This window comes from Malurus melanocephalus, unplaced genomic scaffold (assembly GCF_030028575.1).
Source record: "Malurus melanocephalus ecotype Western Australia unplaced genomic scaffold, MMel_1.1 scaffold_41, whole genome shotgun sequence".
Taxonomy (NCBI): Eukaryota; Metazoa; Chordata; class Aves; order Passeriformes; family Maluridae; genus Malurus; species Malurus melanocephalus.
Genome location: NW_026623273.1, coordinates 3303349 through 3330207, shown reverse-complemented (window position 1 = coordinate 3330207; position 26859 = coordinate 3303349). Strand labels below are relative to the sequence as shown.

At 42.3% G+C, this 26859-nt stretch overlaps 2 protein-coding genes across 5 annotated transcripts in view; one reads left to right on the top strand and one right to left on the bottom strand.

Moving 5' to 3' along the window:
• The window catches only part of HMGCS1 (3-hydroxy-3-methylglutaryl-CoA synthase 1), a 19755-nt gene extending 329 nt beyond the window's left edge, over window positions 1-19426 (top strand). The window contains exons 1-10 of one of the 3 annotated variants that reach the window (XM_057364738.1): window positions 2975-3040; window positions 4216-4673; window positions 5041-5166; window positions 5687-5851; window positions 6569-6737; window positions 6866-7036; window positions 7844-7950; window positions 8284-8409; window positions 8680-8843; window positions 9244-11022. In XM_057364738.1, coding sequence (XP_057220721.1) covers window positions 4226-4673; window positions 5041-5166; window positions 5687-5851; window positions 6569-6737; window positions 6866-7036; window positions 7844-7950; window positions 8284-8409; window positions 8680-8843; window positions 9244-9336 — 1569 coding nt within the window. In that variant the 5' untranslated portion in view covers window positions 2975-3040; window positions 4216-4225 and the 3' untranslated portion in view covers window positions 9337-11022. Of the gene's footprint in view, window positions 1-2974; window positions 3041-4215; window positions 4674-5040; window positions 5167-5686; window positions 5852-6568; window positions 6738-6865; window positions 7037-7843; window positions 7951-8283; window positions 8410-8679; window positions 8844-9243; window positions 11023-19242 lie in introns of those variants that run through there. The other 2 variants (XM_057364737.1, XM_057364736.1) reach the window with 2 other exon arrangements.
• On the bottom strand, window positions 12699-23491 carry NIM1K (NIM1 serine/threonine protein kinase). 2 transcript variants are annotated; one of them, XM_057364740.1, is made up of 4 exons: window positions 21960-23491; window positions 21152-21390; window positions 15515-15783; window positions 12699-13528 (listed from the first exon to the last, which is right to left on the bottom strand). In XM_057364740.1, the coding sequence occupies exons 1-4, from the start codon at window positions 22028-22030 to the stop codon at window positions 12779-12781; spliced, it is 1329 nt and encodes a 442-aa protein (XP_057220723.1). In that variant the 5' UTR covers window positions 22031-23491; the 3' UTR covers window positions 12699-12778. The 2 variants fall into 2 exon arrangements, with proteins under 2 accessions (XP_057220723.1, XP_057220722.1); XM_057364739.1 differs by having other exon boundaries at window positions 21152-23491.
• Between the last annotated feature and the right edge of the window lie 3368 nt (window positions 23492-26859).

The window sequence follows — 26859 nt, the reverse complement described above, 5'->3', positions numbered from 1 at the left end:
AGGAAAAAAAGGATAAAAAATACCCCCAAAAGGCGTGTTAGGATGTCTTAACTTAGGTATCACCCCACCACCCCTGGCTGGTGTCCGGAACATCCCGGCCCGTGGGGCGGCGCAGCGGGCGACGGTCACTGCCCGGGCAACGGAGTGCCTCCCCAAAGAACCGCATCCCGGGATGGGGGTCCCGGCCGCTGCCCCCCGTCCTGTCCCGGAGGAGGCCCCCGGCTCCGTGAGGTGCGGTGTGCGGCTGCTGCGGGGCTCCGCCGGGCTCTGCCCCCGCCTCTGAGGCCACCGAGAAGCCCTCGGTGTGTCCTTTAATTGCCTCTCACTGTCGCGATAGCGTCGCCCTCCCAAGCCGGGAAAGGCGGAGCGAGGGTGTTCCCCTGCCCACGCCACCTCCCGTCGCGCAGGCAGAGGCAGCCGGGTGCTGTCCCGAGGGATGCCGCCCTTATTTCCTGGTGGCGTTTGCCGCAGGGGTGTGGGCATCCCGGCGCCCACCCGTGCTGTGACGGAGCCCCGTGCTCCGATGTGCCGCCATCCTGGCGGGTGGGGCCGCAAGGCTCCGTCCAAGGTTCTGTCCCGCGGTCGGGGGCTCTGCGCAGTTTTCCGTGTCCGGTGTCCTCAGGTGAGCGAGCGTCCCGCGGGGATGCCCGGAGTGGCCCATCCCGGAGCCCGGAGAGGAGCGTCCCGCGGGGATGTGGCCGCGGTCCGRGCGGACACTGCGACCTCTGGTGGCGGCACGGGGCTCGTGCGCGCGAGTGTCACCTGCGGGCCCGTGCGGGGACAAGTCGGTGATGTCACAGCCGGGGCTGCCACGGGCACAGCCCGTCCCACTGGCCCTCTTGAGCCAAAGGCATCGCTTTTAGCAAACGAGGCCGGGACTTACTTTCTACCTTTGAGTAAGTGTTCCATTAGAATAAAAAATTTAGGCAGGAAATAACAAGAGTCAAATTATTGGCATAATATGCTCAAATATCCAAGAAAGACAATGAATACCACCAGTTGTTATGAGAGAATGTGTTTCTGGTAATACTAGCAGAAAGAAACAGCTTGTCTTATGCTGCGTGTTCATTCCCAGCAGAACCATAAGGAGACACAAAACAAAGCAGGTTTCTCATTTCTATAAATCAAAGCATTTGGAGTTCTTTGGTTTGTTTTTTTGAAGAAATCATACTTCTGAGAAAGTTTTCATTTTCAGTAAAAACTCAGTGATAGGATGTTGTTTGTGGTTTGACCAGGAGACAAAAGACTGTCTATTTTACACCAAGTAAACAACTTTTTTTTTTTGCTGTAATGACTGACTGACTCAAGATGTCATACATTCCATTTCCTTCAGTGGTCAGAGAATGCTTACAAAGCAGTGCTTCTCATGGCAGTGCAGACTGCCACCCTGTTAGGTGTGACTGGTGAGTTTGGTATTTAGTGTGCCTGGGAACACAACAGAAACACACTCCCTTTACTTGTGTTCTGCATAAAGTTTTCTGATGAGAGTCCTGCAGGAAGTAGTATCACTTGAATAGTGATGCCAGAGTTCTCTTAAGGAGCAAGCACAGAACACGCCGGTTTTCCTCAGCTCTCACCAACAGCAATTCATTTTAGSATACTGATTTTTCTCAGTAATTCACTGCCTGGCTAAAAGCCACTGTTCTTCCATGGCCATTACACATCAAKTCTATTACATGCTGCATGCAGGCTTCAGAGAGACCTTGCTGCACCCTTTCAGTAYGTAGAGGGAGCTTATTAAAAATTGAGGGAGAGGGCCTTCTTGCAAGAGCACGTAGTGACAAGATAAGAGGAAATGGTTTCAAACTGAAAGCAAGTAGATTTATATTAGGTATGAGTAAGAAATTTCTTACTGTGAGGATGGTGACGCARTGGCACAGGTTGCCCAGAGATGCTGGGGATGCCCCATCCCTGTAGGTGTTTAAAGCCAGGCTGGATACATTGAGCAATCTGGTCTAGTAGAAGGTATCCCTGCCCATGGCAGGGGAGTTGGAACGAGACTGTCTATAGGGACCCTTCCAACCCAAACCATTCAATTATTTTTGTATAAACCTTAAATAAAATTAGGCCTCTTGAGATTCTCTGCAGCCTCCAACTTTCAGCTTTCTGGCCCTTGGAGCAGGAGTGAGCTCTGCTCTCGGTAACTCAGCTCACCCTCACTGTTGCRCTCAGACACAGATGATCTGGTATTTTCTTTTTCAAAGAAATGAGGTGTTTTGTGCCAGAAAGAGAGCTGGACCCCCAAAGCCCCGTTCCCAGCTGGTATCTTGGGATCTCTCTGTGGGTATGTGTCTACACTTATATGGGAGCCAAAAAGCATTCTCTTTCCCTTTAGTGCCTGTACAGCTTTGGGATTAAACACAGCTCTTGGAGCCAAGTTTTGGACCCCAGCACTGCTCCCAAGCCGTGTGTGTGACTTGTTCACGGTGCTGCGGAGAGGGGACATGTCCTTGCTTCCCGCAGTTCCTGGGGGCTCTCTGGACCAGCACATTCGCTCCCCTGGCTGTGGCTTTAACAAATCAGTAATGGCCACTCCACTAACAGCAGCAGCCTGTTGCTGTGCCATAACAAATCCATAATCCTGCCCGACAACTTCCAGGAGGCGGCAATAATGACGGTTTTGCTCATCCAGCAGTTTGTGGGTTGTTTGTTTTGGTTTTTTTTTAAAATCCGTATCCTTTAAAGCAAGATACGGAAATATGGCACCACTCCACTGTGCAAACAGATGTGAGGTGCGGAGGGATCGTCCAAGATCAAAAACAAACAAAACCAAAACTACACAGGAAGCCTCCCAAAACCCGGGATTTTGGGTGCTGGAGAATCCAGTTTTATTTCCTGGCGGGGTTTTTACCTGGTGCGAGGCGCYGAAGCCAAAGGCGCTGTCCCCGCCCTGCCCGTCCCTCCCCTCCCCGCGCTGGGCGGGCGTGGCGGCTCGTGGCGCAGGCGCAGTGCCCGCGGCGCGCATGCGCAGCCGGCAGGAGCCGGCCATGGGATTCCGCAGCGTGTAAGAGCCGGGAGCCGCGGCGGCTGAGGGGCAGAGGTGGGACAGCGGGATGGCGCCCGGGCTCCTCGCTGTGCTGGGCATGTCCTGCGGGTGGGCCGCGCTGGGACCCCTTTGCGTCCATTCCCGCGGCTTCTACMCGGCTTCCGAGCGGGTTATGCTTAACCTTGAGGTGTGTGGGGGGACGGCAGCAGGGGATACCAAACAAGGCGAAATGGGTTGTTTTGCTTAAAACCGCGYAGTGCGCTGTGGGGCCGTTCTTCGTCCCTCTATGCAGCTGGTCCTGGCTTCTGGAAGAAGCCGGGTGAGGTCAGTGCGGCGATGGTTGGAGCTGGGCACGGAAGGGAGTGCCCTCTAAGGATCTAAGCCAAGGAGGATGATGCCGGGCCGTGTAATTGAGGTAGGGTTTAAGTAATAGGGTGTAGTATGTCCTTGGGGTGGTAAATGCTCAGGCGCGGTGACAGGAAGGTTTTTGGGTTAGAATAAGGAAACTCGGCCTATCAGGGAGAGCACTGTTCATGTCAGCCCGTGAAATCGTTCTCTAGGCTTGGTGTTAGGAGCTCAGTGTTCTGGAATGTGTAAATAGAGTACGTCTAAAGCTAACAAATCAAAAAAACCCAACCAAAAAAACGCCAAAATGAACACTAACACCCCTCCCCCTAAAAAAAACCAAAACCCAAACTCCACACAGAATTAATACTSCCTTGTTGCAAGTATAAATGAAAGAAAGTGATCTATGTCATTTTGTTTAAAAAGAAAAATGGTTTAGAGGAGTCCTGGTGGTGTTAAGATGGTGATTCCTTAGAGCTTTCAACTAGCAGCGCTAATAAAAACGTGCAATGTTTCTAGTTTGGTTATATGTAAAACTGAGACATAAGCAGTAGTAAGAACAACAATTTCTCAAACACTTAATACTTGGTAAGTGTGTGTTTTGCTTTAGCGAGATAGCTTGGGCTTAACCTACATCTGTTCATCTGCAGGGCATATTTTCACTTAATAAAAAAAATTCTTATAAAAAAAAAAATCTTATGAAACTCTAATGATGTTTACAGTATGCTTGGACCGAAGCTTCACCAGAGGCAAAGATTTGCATTCTGCAAATGACCTCATAGAGTACATACAGCACAACTTTTCCTATAGACTTACAGAAACAAAGTGAGTGCCCTCTAAGAGAATGTGAATAAATCTTGTGGTTTTCTTGTTTTTTCTTAAAGATCTACCACAATGCCTGGGTCTCTTCCAGTGAATGCTGAATCCTGTTGGCCCAAAGATGTGGGAATTGTGGCACTGGAAATATATTTTCCCTCCCAGTATGTTGACCAGACAGAGCTGGAGAAGTATGATGGCGTGGATGCTGGGAAGTACACCATTGGGCTAGGCCAGGCAAGGATGGGGTTCTGCTCTGACCGGGAGGATATCAATTCCCTCTGCTTGACTGTGGTTCAGAAGCTCATGGAGAGGAACAACCTTTCCTATGATTGTATCGGGAGATTAGAAGTTGGAACGGAGACCATAATTGATAAATCCAAATCTGTGAAGACTGTCCTGATGCAGCTTTTTGAAGAGTCTGGTAATACAGATGTAGAAGGAATTGACACTACCAATGCATGCTATGGAGGCACTGCTGCTCTTTTTAATGCTATTAACTGGATTGAGTCCAGTTCCTGGGATGGTAAGTCAAAACTGTTTTCTTGAAAAGTTACATCATCCTTACATCAGTCTGCCTTACAATGATAATGTTCATGTTTAACCATATGAAACCCAGAGGGTAAACTGTTTTTCTCTTCTGAAGTATTTTTCTTAAATACCTTGGGCATTTCCCATTAGTTCAGTGTGAAGAATAATTACATCGTTGCTAATGTAGAGGTCTTCTGTCAATTCTGGTGTTTGCCAGTTGAAATGTGAAGGAAAAGTCAGGATTGTTGAGCCCTTTAATTTCAGTGTCATCTCAATAACCAAAGTTGAAACATTGTGATGGATGTTAAGATGTGCCAGACTTGTGGCTCCTTCTCACTGTTTTTTCTGTGTGTTTTTCCCAGGACGCTATGCCCTCGTGGTGGCTGGAGACATTGCTGTGTATGCCTCTGGAAATGCCAGGCCCACAGGGGGAGCTGGTGCTGTTGCAATGCTSGTTGGCCCAAATGCACCACTGATTTTTGAGAGAGGTTAGTCCTGTGGGRGAACATAAACTGTTCAAGTCAGATAACTGCATTTGTTCTGAAGCCACTTTCCTGGTTTTTGTACCTTGCTGGAGTGGTGGATTAACTCCCACTAATGTCAGAAATTGATCTTTGTCTCCTCTGGCTTTGGGCTAGTTCAGCCAAGACCTGTTACAGGACACAACAGGTAATAACTAGAGATGCTCCTATATATTAATTTTCTTGATGATTCCCCAGTAAAATTGATAGAGTGTACTAGAGCTGAATAACACAACATTCTACTTCCAGGACAGTATGATGACAATTCTTTCTTGCTTGTGTTTGTCATGCAGTGTCCTACTGTACTTTACTGGCAATTGAAAACTGTGTGAAGCCTTCCTTTAAGAGGCCTGAAATGCTATGAAAAACTGCTTGACTGGGGCCAAAACTGCTTGTTTCCCCATGTATGCCAACTGATGCATGCCAGTTGACTTGAAGCAGCTGAATAAAGTAATTTTTAACTTTTCTGTTTATTTCTGTCCACCAGGGTTGCGTGGAACCCACATGCAGCATGCATATGACTTCTATAAACCAGACATGGTCTCTGAATACCCTGTAGTGGATGGCAAGCTCTCCATACAGTGCTACCTCAGTGCATTAGACCGCTGCTACACTGTCTATCGCAACAAAATCCACGCCCAGTGGCAGAAGGGTAAGTAGCCTCTCCTGATGGTACTGCAAGACTGACAAATGCTGGAGTGTGTTACTACACAGACAGTGTATCTTCAAGTTTTAGTATCTAATCTAATGACTAGTCTATGGGTCGCTTCATGTTTGCATGTTCTGAAGCAACTGAAATATTTGCCCTCTCATGTACAAATAATTTATTTCTGTTCTGGCACGGCTAAGTTCCTGACAGTCTGTCAGCAGTAGTGTCTGCAGGCATTTGTTGGTGTAACATATAACACCTTGGTTAAAAGCATGCTATTACCCACCTCCATCCAGGGTATTAAGAAATTTAGGTTAATCTTTGAATGTTATAATCATACTGATTGTTTTTTTAACCCAGTATGTTTAGTAATTGCTTCAATTACATTAAGAGGCAGAGGTGGGAAGAGAAGCAAATTAAATAGATTATTMTGTCAAAATACTGGATAGGAATACAGAGATTCTGTTAAACACAGCTTTTTTTTTAGAATAAGAGCAAACATTTTTAGCTGATGCAAAAGGTAGTTAAAAAAAGACTTAAATGAAGCAGTGGAGTGTTTTAAGTGCACTTGACAGCAGTACTTAGTGTTACTTGTATGTTTGTGTCTCCTCTATGCCAACATGTTACCATGATTGGTGTCCTGCCAGCTCTCTGCTTTATTTCCATAACCGAAGTAAGTACTAAACATAGGTTGTAACACAACACTTCTGCCACTTCCAGAGGGGACAGACAGACGTTTCACCTTGAATGACTTTGGATTCATGATCTTCCATTCTCCCTACTGTAAACTGGTACAGAAATCTGTGGCTAGACTCTTGCTGAATGACTTTCTCAGTGACCAGAACCCAGAAACAGCAAATGGTGTTTTCAGTGGTCTGGAAGCTTTCAGGTGAGAATGGCTGCTGTCTTCCTTATTCACCTAAACCTAATCTGTTACACATCCCAGGTGGTTTTTGCTTTCTGCTATTTTAGTCACTGCTTTTGAACTTCCTTTCTTTTTTCTTCTCTTTTGAATAGGGATATAAAACTTGAAGATACATACTTTGACAGAGATGTGGAAAAAGCTTTTATGAAAGCCAGTGCAGAGCTCTTCAATCAGAAAACCAAAGCTTCATTACTTGTATCCAATCAGAATGGAAATATGTATACCCCTTCAGTGTACGGTTGCCTTGCCTCTCTTCTGGCCCAGTAAGCATGAAATTGAAAAAAAGCTGTTTATTTATAAGGTCATAAAAGGTTTTCATTTCAGAAAGTCATTTTTAAAAGCATTGTTTAGCAAACCTTTTCCTATGACAATGCCTTAAGGAGAAAAACTAAAGTTAAAAGACTATTCTGCACACTTATTCAGTTCAAGTGACAAGCAGGTTGAAAATGTCTATGTCAGAAGCTGACCCAAAACAGCTGCTTCCAGTGTTCCAAAGTAGAATCTTACTTGYAAGGTGGCGTCTCTTCTGAGCRCCAGTTTTCCCCCATCCCTTCCCCTAGAAGCACTCCTGAAGTGGAAAAGAAAATCAGGATGTCTGCTCTGTCTTACTACAATAAACAAAGCCAAATTAAATTAGCATTTAATTAATGTGATATTTTTTCAATTACGGTCATTTGCAAAATCCCATTATGTTTATATTAAACCACTCCTCCTGTTTTCTTTTTTGTTGCTTTTTTTTTTTGTCCATTTTTCTTTATTCTGATATTCCATTCCAATATTTTTTATTCATTTTATACTTTAGAACTGCTTAAGAATGAAATCTGGCTGCCTTCATCATATTCTGGACATTTCTTAGGCRTGTTTTTCTCTAGGCAGCTTTGGAACTCGTAACAGCAGTATTTGAATTTGTGTTTTTAAAAGTCAGTGTTTATGCACATAGCATTCTAAATGTGTATTAGAGACAAAATAATTTGCTGACTGCTTTTCCTAAGCTAGCTGCAGTTTCTAGTTATTTAAAACAGTCACTTTGGCTTAATTCTGGTTTTAAAAAGCTGTTGTATGATTTGCAGGTACTCCCCAGAGCAGCTTGCAGGACAGAGAATCAGCGTGTTCTCATATGGCTCTGGTTTTGCTGCTACCCTGTATTCTATCAGGGTCACACAGGATGCCACTCCTGGTGAGTGACAGGAGGTGATGTTGCCTTGCACAGCTGGCTCTCGGTTCCTTGTTACACAACCCACTAGCATAAGTAAACCTGCAGGGCAGTGCCTAATGACAGCAGTGCCACACTGAGAATGTCCAGCTCCAAGGAGTGTTTAAATGTCTCCTTGAACAAGTAAATAATATTCTTCAAACTCTGTTAAATGCTTTGAGTTGGTAATTGGGAATATTTTTAAATKACTAATACTTGGGATTCTATTAAAGGTACTTTGAATGGGTTGAAATGTTCACATGCTAGTGAGCATTTCTGAGTACTGGCTCTAACTTACATGATGGTTCCCTATTGCAGGTTCTGCACTGGACAAAATAACTGCCAGCCTTTCTGATCTCAAAACAAGACTTGACTCAAGAAAGTGTATTGCACCTGATGTCTTTGCTGAAAACATGAAACTCAGACAGGAAACGCATCATTTGGGTAAGAACTTAATAAATATAAAGCATTTTGCTCTAGGACTAGGAATGATTATCTCTAATCCACCTGACTTAAAATGATCAGGGTGTAGAATAAAGGAAAATGTCCAACCTTTTCTGCTTCTGAGTAACTTTTGTTCATATGGCCCAATAAGAAGTAGAAATGCTGGTTTGGTTTTTTATGTCTTAGTGCATCCAGTCTGCAAAGGCCTATGTTGGTTAAAACTTTTTCCAGGAAATAACTAACAGTGTGTTACTACTCCCTTTTTTACAGCCAATTATATTCCACAGTGTTCAGTTGAGGATCTCTTTGAAGGAACATGGTACCTTGTGCGTGTGGATGAAAAGCACAGGAGAACTTATGCCCGGCGCCCACTCATGACTGATGGACCTCTGGAAGCAAGAGTTGGAGTTGTCCACCCAGGCATTGTTCATGAGGTGAACACTCGGCACTCTTTTAAAGTTTGATGTAAATGGTGAACCATTTACATGTTTGTCTTAGCATGTGCATGTATGTTAAGAGGAAGTGGTTTTACGAGTTACATTCAATACTTTGTTAACATGTGTAACATACAAGCCAGAAGTAAAAAGTTGAACATGTGATTTTAAAAACTACATTTCATCATAAAAAGAACGAAACTGCACAAGAATGAAAGAAGAACAAACTGGCTATTCTCTCTCACACAATCTATTTGCATGAAGCATGACCAATTTGATTGACTTAAGGCCAAGCCGTCCAGTATAGCATGAATGTTGTTTGAGAGTTGGACTAGCCATGAATTATGAATGTCTGTGAACTAGAAAACTGTATTTAATGTTTTTTTTCCCTTCTTCTTAGCACATCCCAAGCCCTGCTAAGAAAGTGCCAAGAATCCCTGCAACAACAGAATCTGAAGGCGTTACTGTCGCCATTTCCAATGGGGAGCATTAAGATACCTCTGTGAGGTGGGGAAAGAAACGAGGTGTGAGGGCAGGGTGAGAGAGAGAGAAAAAGGATTGCAGTAACACTGATGTTTCAGTGTACAGTACTACTTAACTGGAGCATGAAAAATCTGTTTAAGCTCCTCAGAAAAATCATAATATGGTTTGCTGATTTTATAGTATTTTCAGAACACCAAAATCAGGAGTATATTGGAGATAGAGGGACTTGCCAGGTGCTGTGGGGATTCCTTAACATGTCTGAACTTTTTTAATTGCTGAGAAGTAGCTGTAGTCTATTACAAGGTCTTCATACACAAAAAAAAAAGGAATCTTCTGCCTGCGCTTCCATGTAAAATGACTTGAAACTTACACTGTTAACTTCTACTAGTACTCAAGTGTGTGCAAAATAGTCCTAGCTTTTAATGTGAGGGTTCTGAGTGCCTTGACAATAAGCAGTCGACCTTCTGAATACTGCAATTCTCTTTCACTTTATCACCTTCCTTTTCGTCTCCCAGTCTGCCTCCCATCACCCCATTGCTTTGGGAGAGGCATAGAACCAAGAACATCCATTGCTGGAATAGAATCTCTCTTCCTTGTCAAAGTGACTGGATCAAGAATGGCTAGGCTGACAAGTGGTTTTCTTAGAAACTCTGTGATCCACTGTGTTAGTTGCTATGTAATTCCTCCTAACATCTTATTTGTTTTATACCTGTATTGTAAGTTACAGGAGCCGGGGAAGAAAGATGAAGGAAGGTAGTGAATATTTTCTTCTAGAACAGTGGGATCATTGATTTGCCACCATGATGGGTTGTTTAGTAGAAGTATCCAAGACAGCAGAATTTTCAAATAAAACGTGCTGATATTGTGGCACTCTTTTAATTGGCAGACGGAGGAAGAGAGTGATCTTCATCACTTTGTCCGGAACTCTGGCCTATTTTTTGCCTATAAATAATACATTTCCAAAAGACTTTTCCTGGCTTTGAATCTGGCTTTGTACTTTGAAGTCCTTCTCACTTGGTAATACTGTAGGAGTGGAGTCTTTTATTTCTTTTCCCCCTCCCGCAACATGCAAGCTAAAGCTATCCATTTTGCAAGTAGTAGATAGATATACAGTGGTTATGGGGAGTCCATTCTGGTAGATTTTTAAAGCCCAGATTGGAAATGAACTATGATATGAGCCTTTTAAGCTTGTAATATATATATATATACACACATACATATATATATATATATTTAAGTTGAGCTAATGTACAGATTGAAGTTTCATTGAATTTATTTCTGCGCTAATTCTACAAAGCTACATTATCTAATATAAAGTAGCAAAAATGATTTCTCTGTTAATTACAATTTTTTGTGTGTGTAATGAAGTGTTTGTATTATCTGTCACTCACTAGGATTTGATAACTTGCTGTATTTGTACAGTCAAGCCTTGGTAAAATAGTTGTTTATTATAAATTGATGATTACTAATCTGTTTGTTCTGCTGAAAATGATGGAGCAATGCATGATGGTAGTGTTTGCAAGTATTTTGGTTTAGGTTGCCCTCATGAAACTTAACCTTGGCACCTGTAAAACAAACTGTCATGGAACAAAGTCCATTGCTGGCAGTGGACAAGCCAAGAAGCGAGCTACTGGCACAGACTTCACAGGTCTGTGAGGCTGACCCTTTATTAAAATAAAGTTTGAGATATATGAAACCTGTTGGAGTAGTGCTGACTTGTTGTTGGGTTGGGTTTTTAGAATGGATTTCATTTTCTTTGACAGGAAAGAAARAGGAAACTGTCTCTGTTAAACCCAAAGTTGTGGGTAACACAAGCTGTGTGGACGTTCTGCATCTTTCTTCTTCRTGTCATTCTGTTATCACAGTGGAAAGAGTTGCTTAGGCTGTATGAAACAATTTGATCAGGGCCATTTTCCAAGATAACTTAAAATGTTTTTTATAGAAACTTCATAGTGGAAGAATTAATACCCACTTTACGGAATGGAGTTAATTACTGCTTTATAAAAGTGGTATTGTTTTATTCCTCTCAGAAAATCTGTGACAGTGGCTTAGTTCTTGTTTTGTACATACCACAGCCTCACTGAGTCCTGTTTTCCATGGGTGGCTTTTCAGAGTCATTCTGTTGGTCATATCTATGAATTACTCCTAAAGTTAACTGATTGTCTCATCAGTGTTATAACATGACATAGTTATAGTTATAGTCATGTTATAGTGATGAGTTAAAGCATCCTGCCTGTAAATGTGAAAGCACCATCTGTGTCTGTGGACACCTTGTACTGGGGATCTTAACTAAACTCATAGGTTCTACCTCTTTGCTTAGCGTGTCAGCTGTCCCTGTTCAGAGAACAGCTACCACACTTGTCCTTTGCACTGGAATTGATGCTGTTGAAGATGTAAGTATAGAATAAGCACTTACAACTGAAAATTGGAGCATCTGCATTTTGGTGATGCTCAGAACAACTGGAGTTGTCTGACTGTCCAGTTTTTAACTTGCAGTGGTCAAGTGTCAAAATCAGCTTTGTGCCAGCTTTGGTTGCCAAACCAGGATGGCAGGAGTGAGCATAAGCCTGTACCGCTCAGGATATACGCAGATTTTGCTACTATTTGCATTCAGCTACTGATAATACAGGCTAAAGCARGAACTCAAGAACTACATAGGTTTTGGAGTATGCTTTAATCTTTATTGTGCAGCTGGTGTCCAAGCAGTTCCAGACTGGCAGAATCATGCAAGTAGTGGAAGGCAACAGAAGGGTAATTGATGATAGCCCAACCAGTCAGGCATCCACACGTGCAGAGTTAAAGTTCTGAATCCTAATTTGTCTTTTGGAATCATGACAAGTTGGGAACTGCAGCCAACAACAGCTTTGCTGTTTCTTGAAAGAAAATAAAATTATTTTTTTTTAATTAACTTGTCTAATTTGATGAAGTTTAAAAGAAGAATTTGAAGTTGTTTAGATTATGGTCTAGTCTTTGGTTAAATATAATCCTCTGCAAAAAGTGTCCCGGTTTGCAGTGCTAAAGTTGTGTTAGGTTTAGGTACAGCTTTTCAGAAGTTACCTGTTACATGCCTGTATGAATATCTCCCAAACCAGTTAAGTGCAGTAGCATGGTGTTTATTAAAGATCCCCTTCACTTATGCTTCTTTCAGATAGTGAGTTCTTACACTTCTCCAGGTGTCTGGAGAAATGGTCAAAAAATGCACAAGAGCTCTGTATTTAAGCACTTCACTGTCACTTGAGAAATGCAAAGAAAATGAGGCATTTTTGGTTTATTCAGAAATAACAAAAAAAAAAAAAAAAAAAAAAAAAAAAAAAAAAAAAAAAAAAACCAAAAAAAAAAAAAAATAAAAAAAAAAAAGAAAAAAAAAAAAAAAAAAAAAAAAGTAACACTAGAACTTAAGTAAATAATCCCCTTTTGTCAAATGTGCTGAGCATAAAGCTTGCGGTGCAATTTTATAAAATAGAACATAGCTTGGAAGTGTGCTTAATCCCATTGTAAGAATTGATTCCATTCCTTGAGTCATCTTCTTTGGGATCTGGATGGGACATGATAGGAACAGATTCAAGTGCTCTTTTCTTCTGTACTCTGTGCAACACAATTCTGTAGACCCCTGTTATTGAGCTGCGTGCATCTCTTCCCCTGTTGTTTTGGATGTGCTGTTCTGTAATTCCCAGATCCTCCAGAATATTTTTCACTTCCATTTCTTCTTCTTTCAGTGTACTGATGTCTGATAAATACTTTGGATCCAGTTTAAATGTCTGTAAAGGTTTGGGGAATTGTATTCCTTGCATCCATTCACTGTTCATAATCAGTTTGACAGAGTATCGCTTGGTTGGTACTGGCTGAAGTACTCCTTTTATCAATTTCTGGCAATTTTCTGAGAGGCAGGGAGGCAAAGTGTATGTCCCTTCAAGAATGCACTTTTTCAGTTTGCCTACTGTATCTGCCCTAAATGGCATGCTACCTGTCATCATGAAGTATAAGAGGATTCCCAGTGCCCAGATGTCCACGTAGATGCCAATATAGTTTTCATCCCGGAAGAGTTCAGGCGCAGCGTAAGGAGGAGAGCCACAGAAAGTTTTTAAAGTTTCATCTCTTTTACTGATTGTGCTGAATCCAAAGTCTCCCACCTTAACACAGGTGTTACTGGTGTAGAAGACATTTTCCGCTTTCAGGTCCCGGTGAATGATATTATTGTCATGCTGTGGAAGAAGAGGAAAAGTTGGTATTGATTTGTCCCTAGGAAAGTTCTCAATGGCTGCCCTTAATTGATTCATTACCCTGTGGGAAAAGGGGAGTTATCYTGGGCAAAGTCAGAAACCAGTATTGCAATGAATTAAACATTCATATTAAACAAATTAACTCAATTCTCTAATGATATCAAAACAATTGAGCAGGGAGAGARGAAGTAGAATGGGAGTTTTTAAGCATAGCAGTGTCATCTCGTTATTTTCATGAGTAAGGCAGCATGGCTAATCCTACAAGACTAGACACCTTCATGTGCAAAAWCTGTATTTTTTTAGGGCTCACAACACTTGTTTTTGCAGTTACTATATGTAACTTACARATGTAAACATTTAGTTGACCAATTTAACATAATCATAGATAAAGAAAGTTACTAGAATTACATTCTGTGATCAAATGTCCTGTGAGGAACTGGTGGTGGCAGGACAGGACTATGGAGGACCACAGACTCGTGCCTCATGTTGCCTAGGACAACTAGGTTTACTGTCGTCTAGTTTTAGAAATCTCAARTACATATTTCTACTTTTTTCCCTTGCAAATGTCAGTATTAGCTGAGGACTCAAACTGAATTTGCTCTGCTTAGTCATGACACACTGGTCTTGATTAGGTAAGAGTTAGCCTCATCTTTCAAATAACTAAAAGGAATGGGTAAGCACTCTCTGCCCTGTCCTTTGGAGTAAGGTGGGAGTACCTGGAGGCAATAATGAAACCCTTTGGCATCCTACTGCAACTGTCACTAGTAACAGCCAGGGAGCCTCTGTCCTTGTGGACTGGCAGCAGTGAGATGGGATTTTTTTTGTGTAGCCTGGATGTGATGGTTTAGTAAAAGTGAAATGTGCAGAAGTCTTTCTGTACAAGTGAAAAGTTGGCCAGCTCAATAGCCTGTAATTAATTTTAAGAAATAGATGTGGTGCAATTTTGAAATGTAAATTCAGTTCCTGTAGCTGCAGGATACGTGTCCTGTGGATCAGGTGTTGAAGCTAATCCACCACTTAAGGCACACAGGATAATTTCATCAAAATACATAAAATTTGCATGTAATGAAGTTTCTAGATGTCTGATCTGGGAGCATCATTGTTTCTGACTTGGCCAGAAACTTTACATGGCAGGATAACATATCCCCACGGGAGGGCACCCTGAGCAAACTTTAACCAATGCCACATCTCAAACTCGTGTAACAATTCTCCGTGGGTGAGGGTTTTTTTTGAGTTTTTTTTGTGGTTTGATTTTGGGTTTTTTTGTGGTTTTTTTGTTTGTTTGTTTTGTTTTGTTTTTGTTTTGTTTTGGGGTTTTTTTTTCCAAGGAGCTACCATTACTCTGCAAGGTTTAGATGAGATGTACCGAAGTAATTTAATTGCTCCTTTTCTTTTCTGCCTGGACAAAATGCTTTGGGAACTACACAAATAACATCATCCTAAGTGTAGATACTGAAGACTGGGCAACAAGTGACTCRCTGGGTGTTAACAGATTTGCATCAAAGCAAGGACCAGGAACTGACTGCCTTTAAGTGACAGATTCCTATGTATCCCAATAATAAGCAATCCAGATGTATGCAGTACTAAACAGCCTCTCCAGAAGTGGGAGAGGGACTGATCCTGTGTTTTTAAATAGAGTGAGTGAAGAAATAAAGCTTTGTTCACTTTGCCCACAGCACTTTAAAGCAGACAAAACACTTGCTGAAGGGATGATTCCACCCACCAGGTGTTCCCAGTTCAGTCTCTGAAAAGCTGTCAGAGGCAGCCTTACAGAGAGGCAGTGACTTGAGGTGGATGTGAAAGCTCTCAGATACCTGTAAAACAGCTCCTCTCCAGTTGTTTTGCTTTTCAGAAATGTGGGCATGAAATTTTTTGTAAMAGTAACCCTACTGTTGAAAGTCAAAAGATACATCCACAAAATGTGCTAGGAATAGTGAGGAGCAACATGCCTGTGTAAGAGCAACTTACCATGTGCTTCACAGCAGACACAATCTGGGAGAAGATTATTTTACACTCTGTTTCTAGCATCTTTCCTTCTGTACTGATTTTAGTGAAGAGCTCCCCGCCTCCTGCATACTCCATCACCAAGTGCAGTTTTGAGAGTGTCTCCACCACTTCATACAGCCTGATGATATTTGGGTGGTGCAACTTTTCCATGCTGGATATCTCACGAGATAGCAAACGCTGAGTCTTCCGGTCTAGCTTTGTCTTGTCCAAAATCTTAATTGCAACTTTCTCTGAGAAGAAAAACATTTTTTCCATGTTGTTAATGCAATAAATACAAATGATACTACTATTTATTTACAACAATGCTCGTAAAAGAGCAATAAAATTTCACSTCATTAGTATAAACTAAGCTGCGGGGGCCTACTAAACCCTGCAATCTTTCACACAACCCCTGCCCCTTTCTATCTACAACATACTACTCAGTGCTGAGGTAGCTGAAGGCTGGTAGAATATTGCAAGGGCTGATCAAATCATCTGCTGCCTTGGTGTGCTTCACCATGACAGGCTAATAAAACATGTCTGAAGGTACAGCATCTGCTTTTGGTATCCAGTGCTTTGGTATCCAGGTCAAAGAAGTCTTTGCTTTTGTTGTTAGCTTAGAGCTCCTGAGATGAGCCAGGTACTTRGAGACTAATGCAGGTGCTAAATTTGGTGCTTTGTTTCAGACCAGACAGACAAACTTAGGAATTTAGAGGCTTTGGCTATTTTATTCTGAGCAGTGAAGAAGAGTAAGTCGCAGGGATCCTGTAAGACAGCAAATCTAGCAGATGCTGTTCTGGTAATGCAAAGCTTCTGTTAAGTCCTGTGTTTTTCTGGAGCACATCTACAGTTGTGCCAAGGGCATAACAAAACACATACAATACATCTGCAGCTGCACCACATCATCAGAGTAGCTCAAAGCAATATGAATAGGTCAGTCACAACTGCCCTTATGTTTCTGTATTAGTCTGTAGGTTACAGCTTTTGTCTTTGCTCTTCTGAATAGAGCTGGTATTTGAAGGATTAGTCTGGTTAAAACGGGTTTACAGTGGCTTTGTATAACATGTCAGGACAGCAAAATTAAAATGGATCACAGCAATAAAAACAGCTATTTATTCCTCAGAATAAAGGATTTTTGGTTGTGTAGGGTTTTTCCCCCTTAAGACTGTCTTAATCAAACAAACACAAGATCCTCCTGCTGAAGTGCAGCCGATGCTTGAAGYGCATAGGATTTTTGTGGAAGGTGCTGAATTATCCCTTGATGTGCCTGTTTTCACGATCCTGTGCTGAATACAGGGCTGTTTTCCTGGCCACTGCTTCYCTCTGCACTTTCTGCACTTTCTAGGGAGCCCCTCAGGGCAGCAGGTACCTCCTGTGTGATGTGGAGGTGRGGTGAACCAGGAGGAAATGCAGCTATGACTGTGATGCTGGCAGCACTCTGACTGCTGACCTAGTGAAAGACCCTTATCATGTTCATAGCATATSAATCTCCTAAACCAAGAGGAAAGAGCAGTAGCTTGCAGTAAGTTATGTTTGCATAACAAAATGCTCACAATTCTTAAAATCTTAATAATGTAATTTCATAATTACATCTTGTTCCATAAAAGTTGGGAACATTTGGGCTTTAAAAAAATCTTCTAGGTTAATTCTTTTTCCTTTTCATTTCCTGGAGTCTACTTTTTCTCTTGGTCAGTTTTCCTGCAAAGTTTTAAAATGAAAGAGGAGGGGAAAAAAAGGTGTAGAAMTGAAGAGCCTGATCTTGTTCAAACACCACCATAAATCAAGATCAAGCTCCTTTAAATCTACATCATTGCAGTTGTAAATGCATGATATGCAAAGAAACCTAGYACACCTAGAGTGCAAAAAATCTGACACTTTCCTTGTCTTTACTCTTCCTTTCTGCTTCCAAACAATACTTGGTTTACAAACCATCTATTAYTCTTGCATAGCAGCTGTGGTGAACAGAAGGGCATTTTGAGCAGGCAGCTTATTTACCAAAATAATTACAAAAAGAACTCAAAGAGATTTTGATTGACTTTATGCAGTATATGCTGAGGTTTGAAAAGTGCTAGGTGAAATTTTAGCAGCAGAAACTAGGAAAAGGTTGGGAAATAATTTCAGGAAGAAATGGTATATGCCATGATGGCAGAAGGAAAAAAATACAAACAAAACCAAATTAAAATTGCTTAAAAGATAGCAAACCAGGTGCTTGGACATTCCTGCTTTTGCAATTTGTATCATATTAGATGGACACTTTACTAGCTGTAAATTCTGGATGCTTCTATTCAGCTGCGCTCTCATGCTTCTTTGTCATCTTGAAGGCATGTAAAATAAAGGTTATACAGGGCTTAGGAAAATAATAGTTCTTAGCAAGAAACTCCACGGATTTCTGGAGAACATCTCTGTCAAAATTCAGGTTAATACAGYGGGCAATGCCCCTGAATAACACAATGCAAGTAAAACCATAAATCAGAAAAGACCTTTAAGCCCACCACTAAACCTGGTCTCTAAATGGCACATCCACACGACTTTGAAATACCTCCAGGGATGGTGATTCCATCAGTTCGCTGTGGAGCACATTCCAAGGCCTGACCATCCCTTCAGTGTGGACATTTTTCCTAACGTCTAGCCTAAACMTCAACCTTTTTTGGCACAATCTGAGACTATTTCCTTTTGTCCTGTTTCTTGCTACCTGGAAGAAGACACCGAMCCCCACCTGGCTATAACCTTCTTTCAGGCAGTTATAAAGCATGCTAAAGTCACCCCTGAGCCTCCTTTTCTCCAGGATGAACACCCCCAGCTCCCTCAGCTGCTCCTCACAGGATTTGTGCTCCAGACCCTTCCCCAGCTCTGTTGCCCCTGTCTAGACTCGCTCCAGCATCTCACTGTCTCTCTTGTAGAARAGGGTCCAAAACAAATAAACACAGGATTCGAGGTGTGGCCTCAGCAGTGCCCAGGACAGGGGGACAATCCCTGCCCTGCTCCTGCTGGCCACACCATTGCTGATCCAGGCCAGGATGCCATTGGCCTTCTTGGCCACCTGGGCACACCCTGGCTCATGTTCAGCTGCTGTCACAGCACCCCCAGGTCCTTTCCAGCCCCTCTGTCCCAGCCTGTGGCACTGCCTGGGGTTGTTGTGAGCCAAGGGCAGGACCCGGCCCTTGGCCTTGTTGAACCTCACCCCATTGGCCTCAGCCCATGGATCCAGCCTGTCCAGATCCCTCTGCAGAGCCTTCCTGCCCTCCAGCACATCAACACTCACACCCAGCATGGTGTCACCTGCAAACTGACTGAGGGTGCACTCCAACTCCTCGTCCAGATCATTAACAAAGATATGAATCATGACTGGCCCCCAATACTGTCACCTGTGGAATACCACTAGTGACGGGTCCCAAGATGGATGTTACTCCATTCACCACCACTCYCAGCCAGCCAGCTTTTTATCCAGTAAACAGTGCACCCATCCAAGCCACGGCACATGACATCCACATCATAGCACAAAAGATTTTTCTGTGTTTTTTAAACAACAAAGATAGCCCCTGTGAGGGAAACAGCATTCCTCATCCAGTATGATCCTCAAGTTTTTGCCCTCTCTCTCTAGAAATTGTGTCCTGCAATGGTTCACAAGGGCAACACAAAAGCACATATATGTAATTGTTACAAAGGCTCRTATTAGAAAAAACAAAATTGTTGCTTTTTTTTTGGTACAGGAAGGAGAGAGACCATACTTAAAACTGGCAGTAACTGAAGAGCTGAACAACAGTCTGACACATACACCACGCTCTACCACAGAGACCTGAACAGCATTAATAAAGAAGCCTTTTATTTATTTAACCAGATTAAAAAAAGACTTGCACTCATTAACACTGTGCAGGAACATCATTTCTTTGCCAATACAAGCGCAAAAAACAGAATCCTCTTTGTGGTGGTGGTTGTGTGTATGTATACATGAATGCCTATGTGCACATTCCTGTTCTTCTGTCCATGTACTGTATTTTATGAGCACAGATCAGCTCACAGGCAGAGACAAGTCAGWAAATGTTTAACTTTTATTCTTCCTTCCTCATGACAGTTACAAATCTAGCATCAATAAATTAACATACTTTCTAGTGAACATTCTAACCAAAAAAGTTACAAACAGAAGAAAAATAATTCGAGAGATTTCTGTCAAAAAAGAAACTTTTCCAGAAAAAGTAAAGTTTTTGTTTTGGTATTGCATTTGTCCAAACTGTATTCACCRAAGTTCAAATTTTTTCTAGCTCTATTCAGATACTAAAGCAACCTGTTTCCTAGGTAAGTTCAGCAAGTAAAGAGTTCATTAAGATCAAATTTCTAACTGCCTTTCATTACCACTTCTCCTGTTCCTAGTACAGGGGCAGCATTTCCTCCAGCACTAAGCACAAAACAGTTACCTCTGGAAAAAAAAAATTCACAGAAGAGAAAACAACTTGTTGTGGGCCAAGTAGAACAGAGATGTTTTTCTGAAACAAGCACAACCAAAAATTCAACACCCAGTTAAAGCAACCCTTGGGTGTAGGCAGGCTTAAGTGTGAAAAATTAAGTCACATCAGTTTTCCATTTAGATTCCAGATGCAACAACTGCTGTACCTGTGGGGTAATTATGAGCTTTCACCCCTCTTAAGTCTGGGCTGAAAGAGCGATTTACGGTTTTGGGGCATATCTCTCATCTCTATGATGACAAAGAGAAGGGGAGTCAGTCAAACTGAAAAGTGAAGGCTATGAGAAGAAAATCAAGATAGTAGTATACAAAGATACAGAGAAAACTAGTCACCCTGATGGAGAACAAGAACAATTTCTATTACTGTCAGGCAAAGGCAGAAGAAGAAACAGGACAGTTGATAACAAGCTCTTAGCTCTACCTGTGACTGAAGTGTGCACTGCAGTTACCTAGCCCTTCTAGTTCTTCCTAGAAGCAGTACCTAGGATACTTTTTATAATTAAAACAAGAAAAATAACTGTCAATTCAACAAAAACATCAGCTTGGCAATACCAGAGCTTGTTTCCCAGCACCTCTTCAGCCCACACCTATAGCCCCATCCCAGTTTTTTAAAGTAAAGAACCATCAGCAAATGAGTCAGTAAAGTGGGCATCACATTTCTCACCAAAATTACTGTAACCCATAACATTTTTATCCATACTACTAAAATTTGTGATTAAACCAAGGAAGCCTTGCTAACTCTGACTGCAGGCAGGAGCATGCCCAGCCTGGTGCCCTGGGCATTCATCACCTGAAGGCCATGAGCTGGGGCAGGGAAGAGGGCAGATGAACAGATGGAAGAGGGGAGGTTGTAGGAGGGGAGGCACAACACCTCACTTCAAAGTGTGGAGTGTTTGAGCCACAGGATGAGATGTGCTAACTCCACAAACTGCAGCAATGAATTCCTACTGTAATTAACAGCTGCCATCTAGAGAAAATATTTCTGGTTTCTTTGAAGCCTAATCCAGCCCTCAGCATTTATGTGTGACCTTGCCTATAGATTAACTCAATATTGAAAACACACATACACACACACTATATGTGTAATTAATGTTCTTACAGCATCTTTCTTCCCATAGGAGGCCATTTATATAGGGCTCTCAGCATGCAATAGTGCCTACCTTTGGTTAGGGAATGAATTCCAAGCTTCACTTGTGAGAAATTCCCACTTCCTATCTCTCCTCTGACTCGATAGAAGGCAATTCTCTTTCCCAGGGTTAATTCTTTCACCACTTTTTCATTATGAGACATATCCTGCATTAGTTTCTCAAATGGGGTCAGCCTGTGCTGTCTGCCCTCTTCATCTTCTCCATAGCACTCTGCATGCCCAGCATCTTCTCGGCTGTCCTCATGATGCCACCTGGAACAGCGGTATTTTCCAAGACTTCCTTCATTCACATGTCCTGTTGTCATAGTCTATAGGGTAATCACTTCCCCATTTAACAAGATGTCCTGGTAAGTTTAAATGAAGTAATTCTGTATGAAAATGCAATCTTGCTCATTATGAGTAGTGTGACAAACGCAGGAGGGAAAAAAGAAAAAAAAAAAAAAGCAGCTTATGGAAAGTCTGAGGACTAGTTTGGAAATTCGTTCAAAAACAAATCCGGCACATCTACATATTGCATGTCCTGTTCAAAATCAGACATGAAACCAGAAGTTGTATACATCCATTTCTCACTAACAGATTTAGTGCGTCAGGATCTTCAGCTGCAAGGTGAAAAAGGCTTTACAATTAAAACTGCAAACTTTGTGCAAGAAAGTGGCGGGGTATTCACTGTCTATGCAGCACATTTGACACATGAAAAATATTTGACACAAAACTTTAGCTTGATGCTTTGAGACCTACCTTGATAGATAAAGGTCAAACAGAAAACTGCTTAGCTGCTCTGAATAAATCCAGATACTTCTAGTTAATTTTGAGTAGCTGACCTTAAGAGTGTAGTTCTCCTCGATTCTGGTAAGAGTCCAAAAGCTGACTGTAGCGACTGCCTTTGATTCATTCTTCAGTCTGTGAGCTTGTCACCGTACCTTGGAAATGTCACTGCATGTTGAAGTCTTGCTGTAAAAAGAATGTTGCACCTCTCTTTCTTTCCCATGGTGTTCCACAAAGCAACTGATTCTCGAAGACGACGGAAAAGCATAATCTGTGCACCACGCAAAAGAAATGCTGCGCCTCAGTGTCCCTGCAGTCACATGGCAGGACAATACAGGATTAAGTAACTGCAATGTCACGTTAACCCTCCTTTATTTAGATGAGCTTTCTTTAACGCCTTGAGCCTTCTCAAAATTTTGCCAGACGCGTGGTACTCCTAAGCAGACAGATGAAGAAAGTAATTAAAACCTTTACATAACAGGCATACGCTTCACTGACTGACAGCATGACCCACACCATTTCACCAGTTTAACTCCGGCAGCACAGACACAGAAGTACTTACCCTAAATACATGAGCAATCACTTACAGTTAAAGCGACACACCATTTTTTTCTTCTTTACCTTTCTTTTTTAACCTTGAAAACCAGGAGTTGATCAGCAAGTGCTGATCATGCAGCTGCACGCCTGAGGGTGGTGAGCTGGGCACAAGAGCTCTGAGACAGYGCAGGCAGAGGCAACGCTCACCTCCCCGGCTCTCAGCCTGCAGCACACCCGACTGATGGACACGGGAGACACCCARCTGCCAGGACAGATGCACCAGACTGAGGGGGAGTGAACTAGACCAGTAACTCAATGCCCAAAGCTTAGGCAGACAGTCACCTAAGGTGCCATACCTCTTAGAAGAGGGCATGTGACATTTGCCAGGTGGAGCTGCCCTCTAAACCTCCCAATCTCTTGCGTGAGCAAGAGATGGAGAGGTCAGAGGCACAACCTAAGGGCAAAGAAAAGGCAGCTGGTGATGGTTTCATTAAATGGGAACCGGAGTGGCACAGAAACACGGGTCTGCTCCTTCAGAGGGACCAAGGTGACTGATCCAACCTCTGTGACACTGCTCCTTGCCTTGACACGCATTGAATAAATTTTGCAAGTCACTTCACCTCTCTGTGCTGCAGACATATTGCTGACAGACAAATCTGCCCCAAGACGAGGCAGAAAGCCTCGTTCCTCCTTCTCCTAGGAGTCTGTGACTTTTTTACTTTCCTGAACCAGGGATGCTTTTTTTTTGTGTGCTGCAAACTTAATGGCTGACACAGTCCTGGAACAGAGGGAGAMTGTACTTCTTCCATAATGCATTTGTTATTCTTTTTGGCTTACTCATGCTCAAAAAGGGCCATTTTCATGGTAGACTTAAAATAATCATGTTATTCTCTGGATCTAAATACTGTGAAACCCCTGACATATACTGGGTACATACAGTTACTGGGCAAATCCTGAAATTGTTATGAGGGAGAGACCAAGAGACAAATGAGAAAAGTCTACAGTATTCTCCCACCAAACCAGCTTTCTTAGCACCAAATGTTCCCCCTAATTTTATGCCTAGGAGGAAAAAAATCTATGTAGAAGGACATCCTATCCCCAAGCACACTGAAAAACCCAAAACCCACACCTTACATTCTGATTTTCCTCCATTTGGGAAAATGACAATTTCTTCCCTATGTTCTGGCCCCCAGTTGTTTTCTGCTTTAACCTGTTTCACATCACAATTGCAAAAGTATTTTATGTAATAAAAATCTCTTTATATGAAACCCGATTGTATTTCACAGTTTTAATGGTGGATGGCACTCTAGCAGAGCAGGGCTTTTGGAAGCCACTTATCTGCTGTACAGTGCCACAGCAATTCAGAGGCAGAACTCTGTCTGTGTTCTGTTTTTTGATCTTCAGGTCAGTGGTGCAAGTTGTCCATATGAAAAATCTAGAAAACTCCATGAGCAATGTCAAGCATGCCATGTACAAACTATAAGCTATTACTTAAMCAAGTGCCTTTTTTTGGGCAGTGACATCCTCATCACCAATGAACAGCTGTAACTTCTGGCTACAGCCTCCAGAGCAGCAGGTATGTTCCAGAGTGGCAGGTATGGTCTTGCACAAGAACAAACACAGAACTAATACCATCATCTGCAAAAGTCAGGGCCCTTGGAGTTAACTGGCTCAGAAAAGACTGCGTAAGAAGGATTTCCTTCAAACAGATTTGTGTAGACAAGCCCCTCCTGAAAACATTTGGTCAAGTACCGGAGGCAGCTAGCCCAGTCCATGCGGATCACAAACCATATGGGAATGCCAGAACTTTGTGGGGACAGGGGAGTCAAGCGAAAGGCAAAACTGCATTGAGGCATTAGCACATGGCCCTTGCTGAATTCGCTCCTGTAGAATTTCTCCTGGGGCTCAACATGCTCTTTTTTAGAGTGCAGCCTACCATTAATTTTCCTTTCAGGCTTGTCACTTAACAGTCAATCCTGCAAACTCCTGGCACCTGGCCAAACTGGCTGGTTTTCCCTGTCTTTTGAGAGGAGCCATTTCAGTATTCCTGGTGTTAGAAGTACATAAACCCTCTATTTATCGCCTACATTCCTCCCTGTAATCAAAACCAGCAAAATCTATCCTGATATACAAAAGGGCAGTGACTGTAAAAGCAAGTAATTCTAAGAGAAGGGAAAAACAAGGAAATCAAGAGAGATCCAAATACAACAAAGGAAAACGAATTTTTTTTTATCCTCAGCCTGGCTGACTGGTGACCTGAAGGACTTCATAAGAATTTATATGACCAAAAAGTAACTTCAAAAAACCCAAAATACGCCAGCAAAAGAAACCAAAACAAAAACAAAACCACTACAAAAAGCAACACAAGACAGAGGGAACAAATGTATCAATCCTTTAAGACCTGTGCCAGCCTAACACTGCTGTTGTTCAGCCTTGTTTTTCAAACTGACATTCTCATCTTGTTCTAAGCAGTGCTAAATACCCTCAGGCTTCAGCTGCAGGCTCACAACCTCCATCACAACTGTAAGGAAATTCTGAATAAAGGGAAGAAGAGTTTAACCAAGAAAGAGATCACTGGATATACACACTTTGGTTCCTAAAATCCTATCTTGACAGATATATATAAGTGACCTGGTTTTAAGAAGCTTTGAATGGAGCTCATGAAAGCACAGAAGCAGTTAGACCAGTGCTCCAAGCACTGTTTTACAAATTGGTCTCTTTCATTAAATCTGTCTTTTAGAGAGGCAAAATGCCACTCAGCTTTGAGTGCTTAAACTGCTGCAGCTCCTATTAGAGTGAATTCAAAAGAAATCGCAGTGGATGGTCTCCTACATTCAAATTTTCAGAATACCAGGTGGTTTTAATGAGGATGCCACTGGGTATTGCAACACATTCACTAGAGTTCCCTTTTCAGTCCCTCTGTTGTCTAGTTTGTGGAGATGAGGATTTTGAAGGTATTTCCCTAGGGTAGAGGATTAGTTCAATTTTTTAAAATTCCCTTGAAGAACAGCATGTCTCCTACTTAGTAGATTATATGCACCATGTGCCAGCTCTGGAACAACACTGAATTTAAAGCAGCAGGGATTTTTTTTTTTTAAGTCATCTGCAAGAAAAATATTGACCCCTTTTTTTTAACCATAGCTTTGAAAATTCAGTTGTCGCAAGAAAATACCAATGACCTAGTGTAGTCCCGTGTATGGAAGACCTATCTTTTATAAAAGATGAGAGCCCAGCAGAACACTCCTACAAGACCTGTAGCAGAGACCACAGGTGACACAAAAGCTTTGCTGTGCACACAGAGGGAAAGTAGTAGTTTCACTTCCACATTTCTGCTCAGGCAATATTGAGTACATAGCTGTTGTGGCCAAAGTCAATCAACATTKGTTCGAAGTTTGCCCTAAGCACATATTTTTTTTATTTACATTAGACTCTCAATCTTATTTCTGTGAATGACTATATAAAATATACCTCAGAGTTTCATATAAATAGTTAAAAAAGCCCCMAAAACAACTACTCAAAATACAAAATATGAATGTTTTGTTCAGCATGGTTAATGGCTAAACACAGACCAGCGTGTTCCCAGCTCAGGTAGGAGGAAGGGCTAACACATCACTGACCATGGAGAACCTCTAGAAACAACTTGCTTTCTGCCACATGCCACCCATTTCTGTACATCCCAGAATTACTACTGTTAGCTGGCATAGCATTCAGTTTGCCAGATTTTGTTTAATGAAAACCAGACGTGATAAACATAATTCTTATCACCTTTCTGCTGTGCCAGGGAATGTTTTGATAACAGCCACAGCAATGAGCCTGGGCGGGTGTTGGGAAGAAGTCGCGGGAGACAAGCCTCAAGCTTTCATGGTCAGCAAGCCTCAATTTTATTTCGGGACCTCTGCCCTTTTATAATCAAGATAATAAGCTCATACATATTGCAAAAGCATAGCTCATCATTGGACAATGCAATAATAGTCAATCCCACMCYTATGTGCCYACTTGYGGTTACATTTCTTCATACCTCTGCTGATCTTGCCTTTTCTAATAATAACGGTCAGCCCCCCATATTGCAATAAYGGTCAGCCTCCTATCTTGCAAAAGCTCCCTCGTGTATGCACTTGCGGTTACAGCTTCTTCATTCTTGTGCTGTTTTTATCCTTCTTGATCCTCCCTGGCATCTAGCTCAATTCTAGTTCAATCAGCTGAATTTCTTCATGTCCTCCTTTACTGAACAACCATTCCTCAACAGCATTCCCCACAGGCGGGCACGTGGGCAGGGCATTGCTGCTGGGTCTGTGCTGCTGCACTGGACAGGCTGGAACTCCAGTGAGAACTCGAGCTGCAGTGAGTGTGACCTGCAGCTGATGTGGAAGCAGGTACCTCTCAAAGTATCTGTGGCTGTTGTGATTGTGCCACAGCAGG

Coding starts and splice junctions, on each gene's coding strand:
- NIM1K (XM_057364740.1), bottom strand. CDS start 22,030: ATGAATCAAAGGCAGTCGCTACAGTCAGCTTTTGGACTCTTACCAGAA. Junction 21,391..21,959: donor AGGAGAACTACACTCTTAAG/GTCAGCTACTCA, acceptor CCGCTGTTCCAG/GTGGCATCATGAGGACAGCC. Junction 13,529..15,514: donor TGTCTGCTGTGAAGCACATG/GTAAGTTGCTCT, acceptor CTTCTTCCACAG/CATGACAATAATATCATTCA.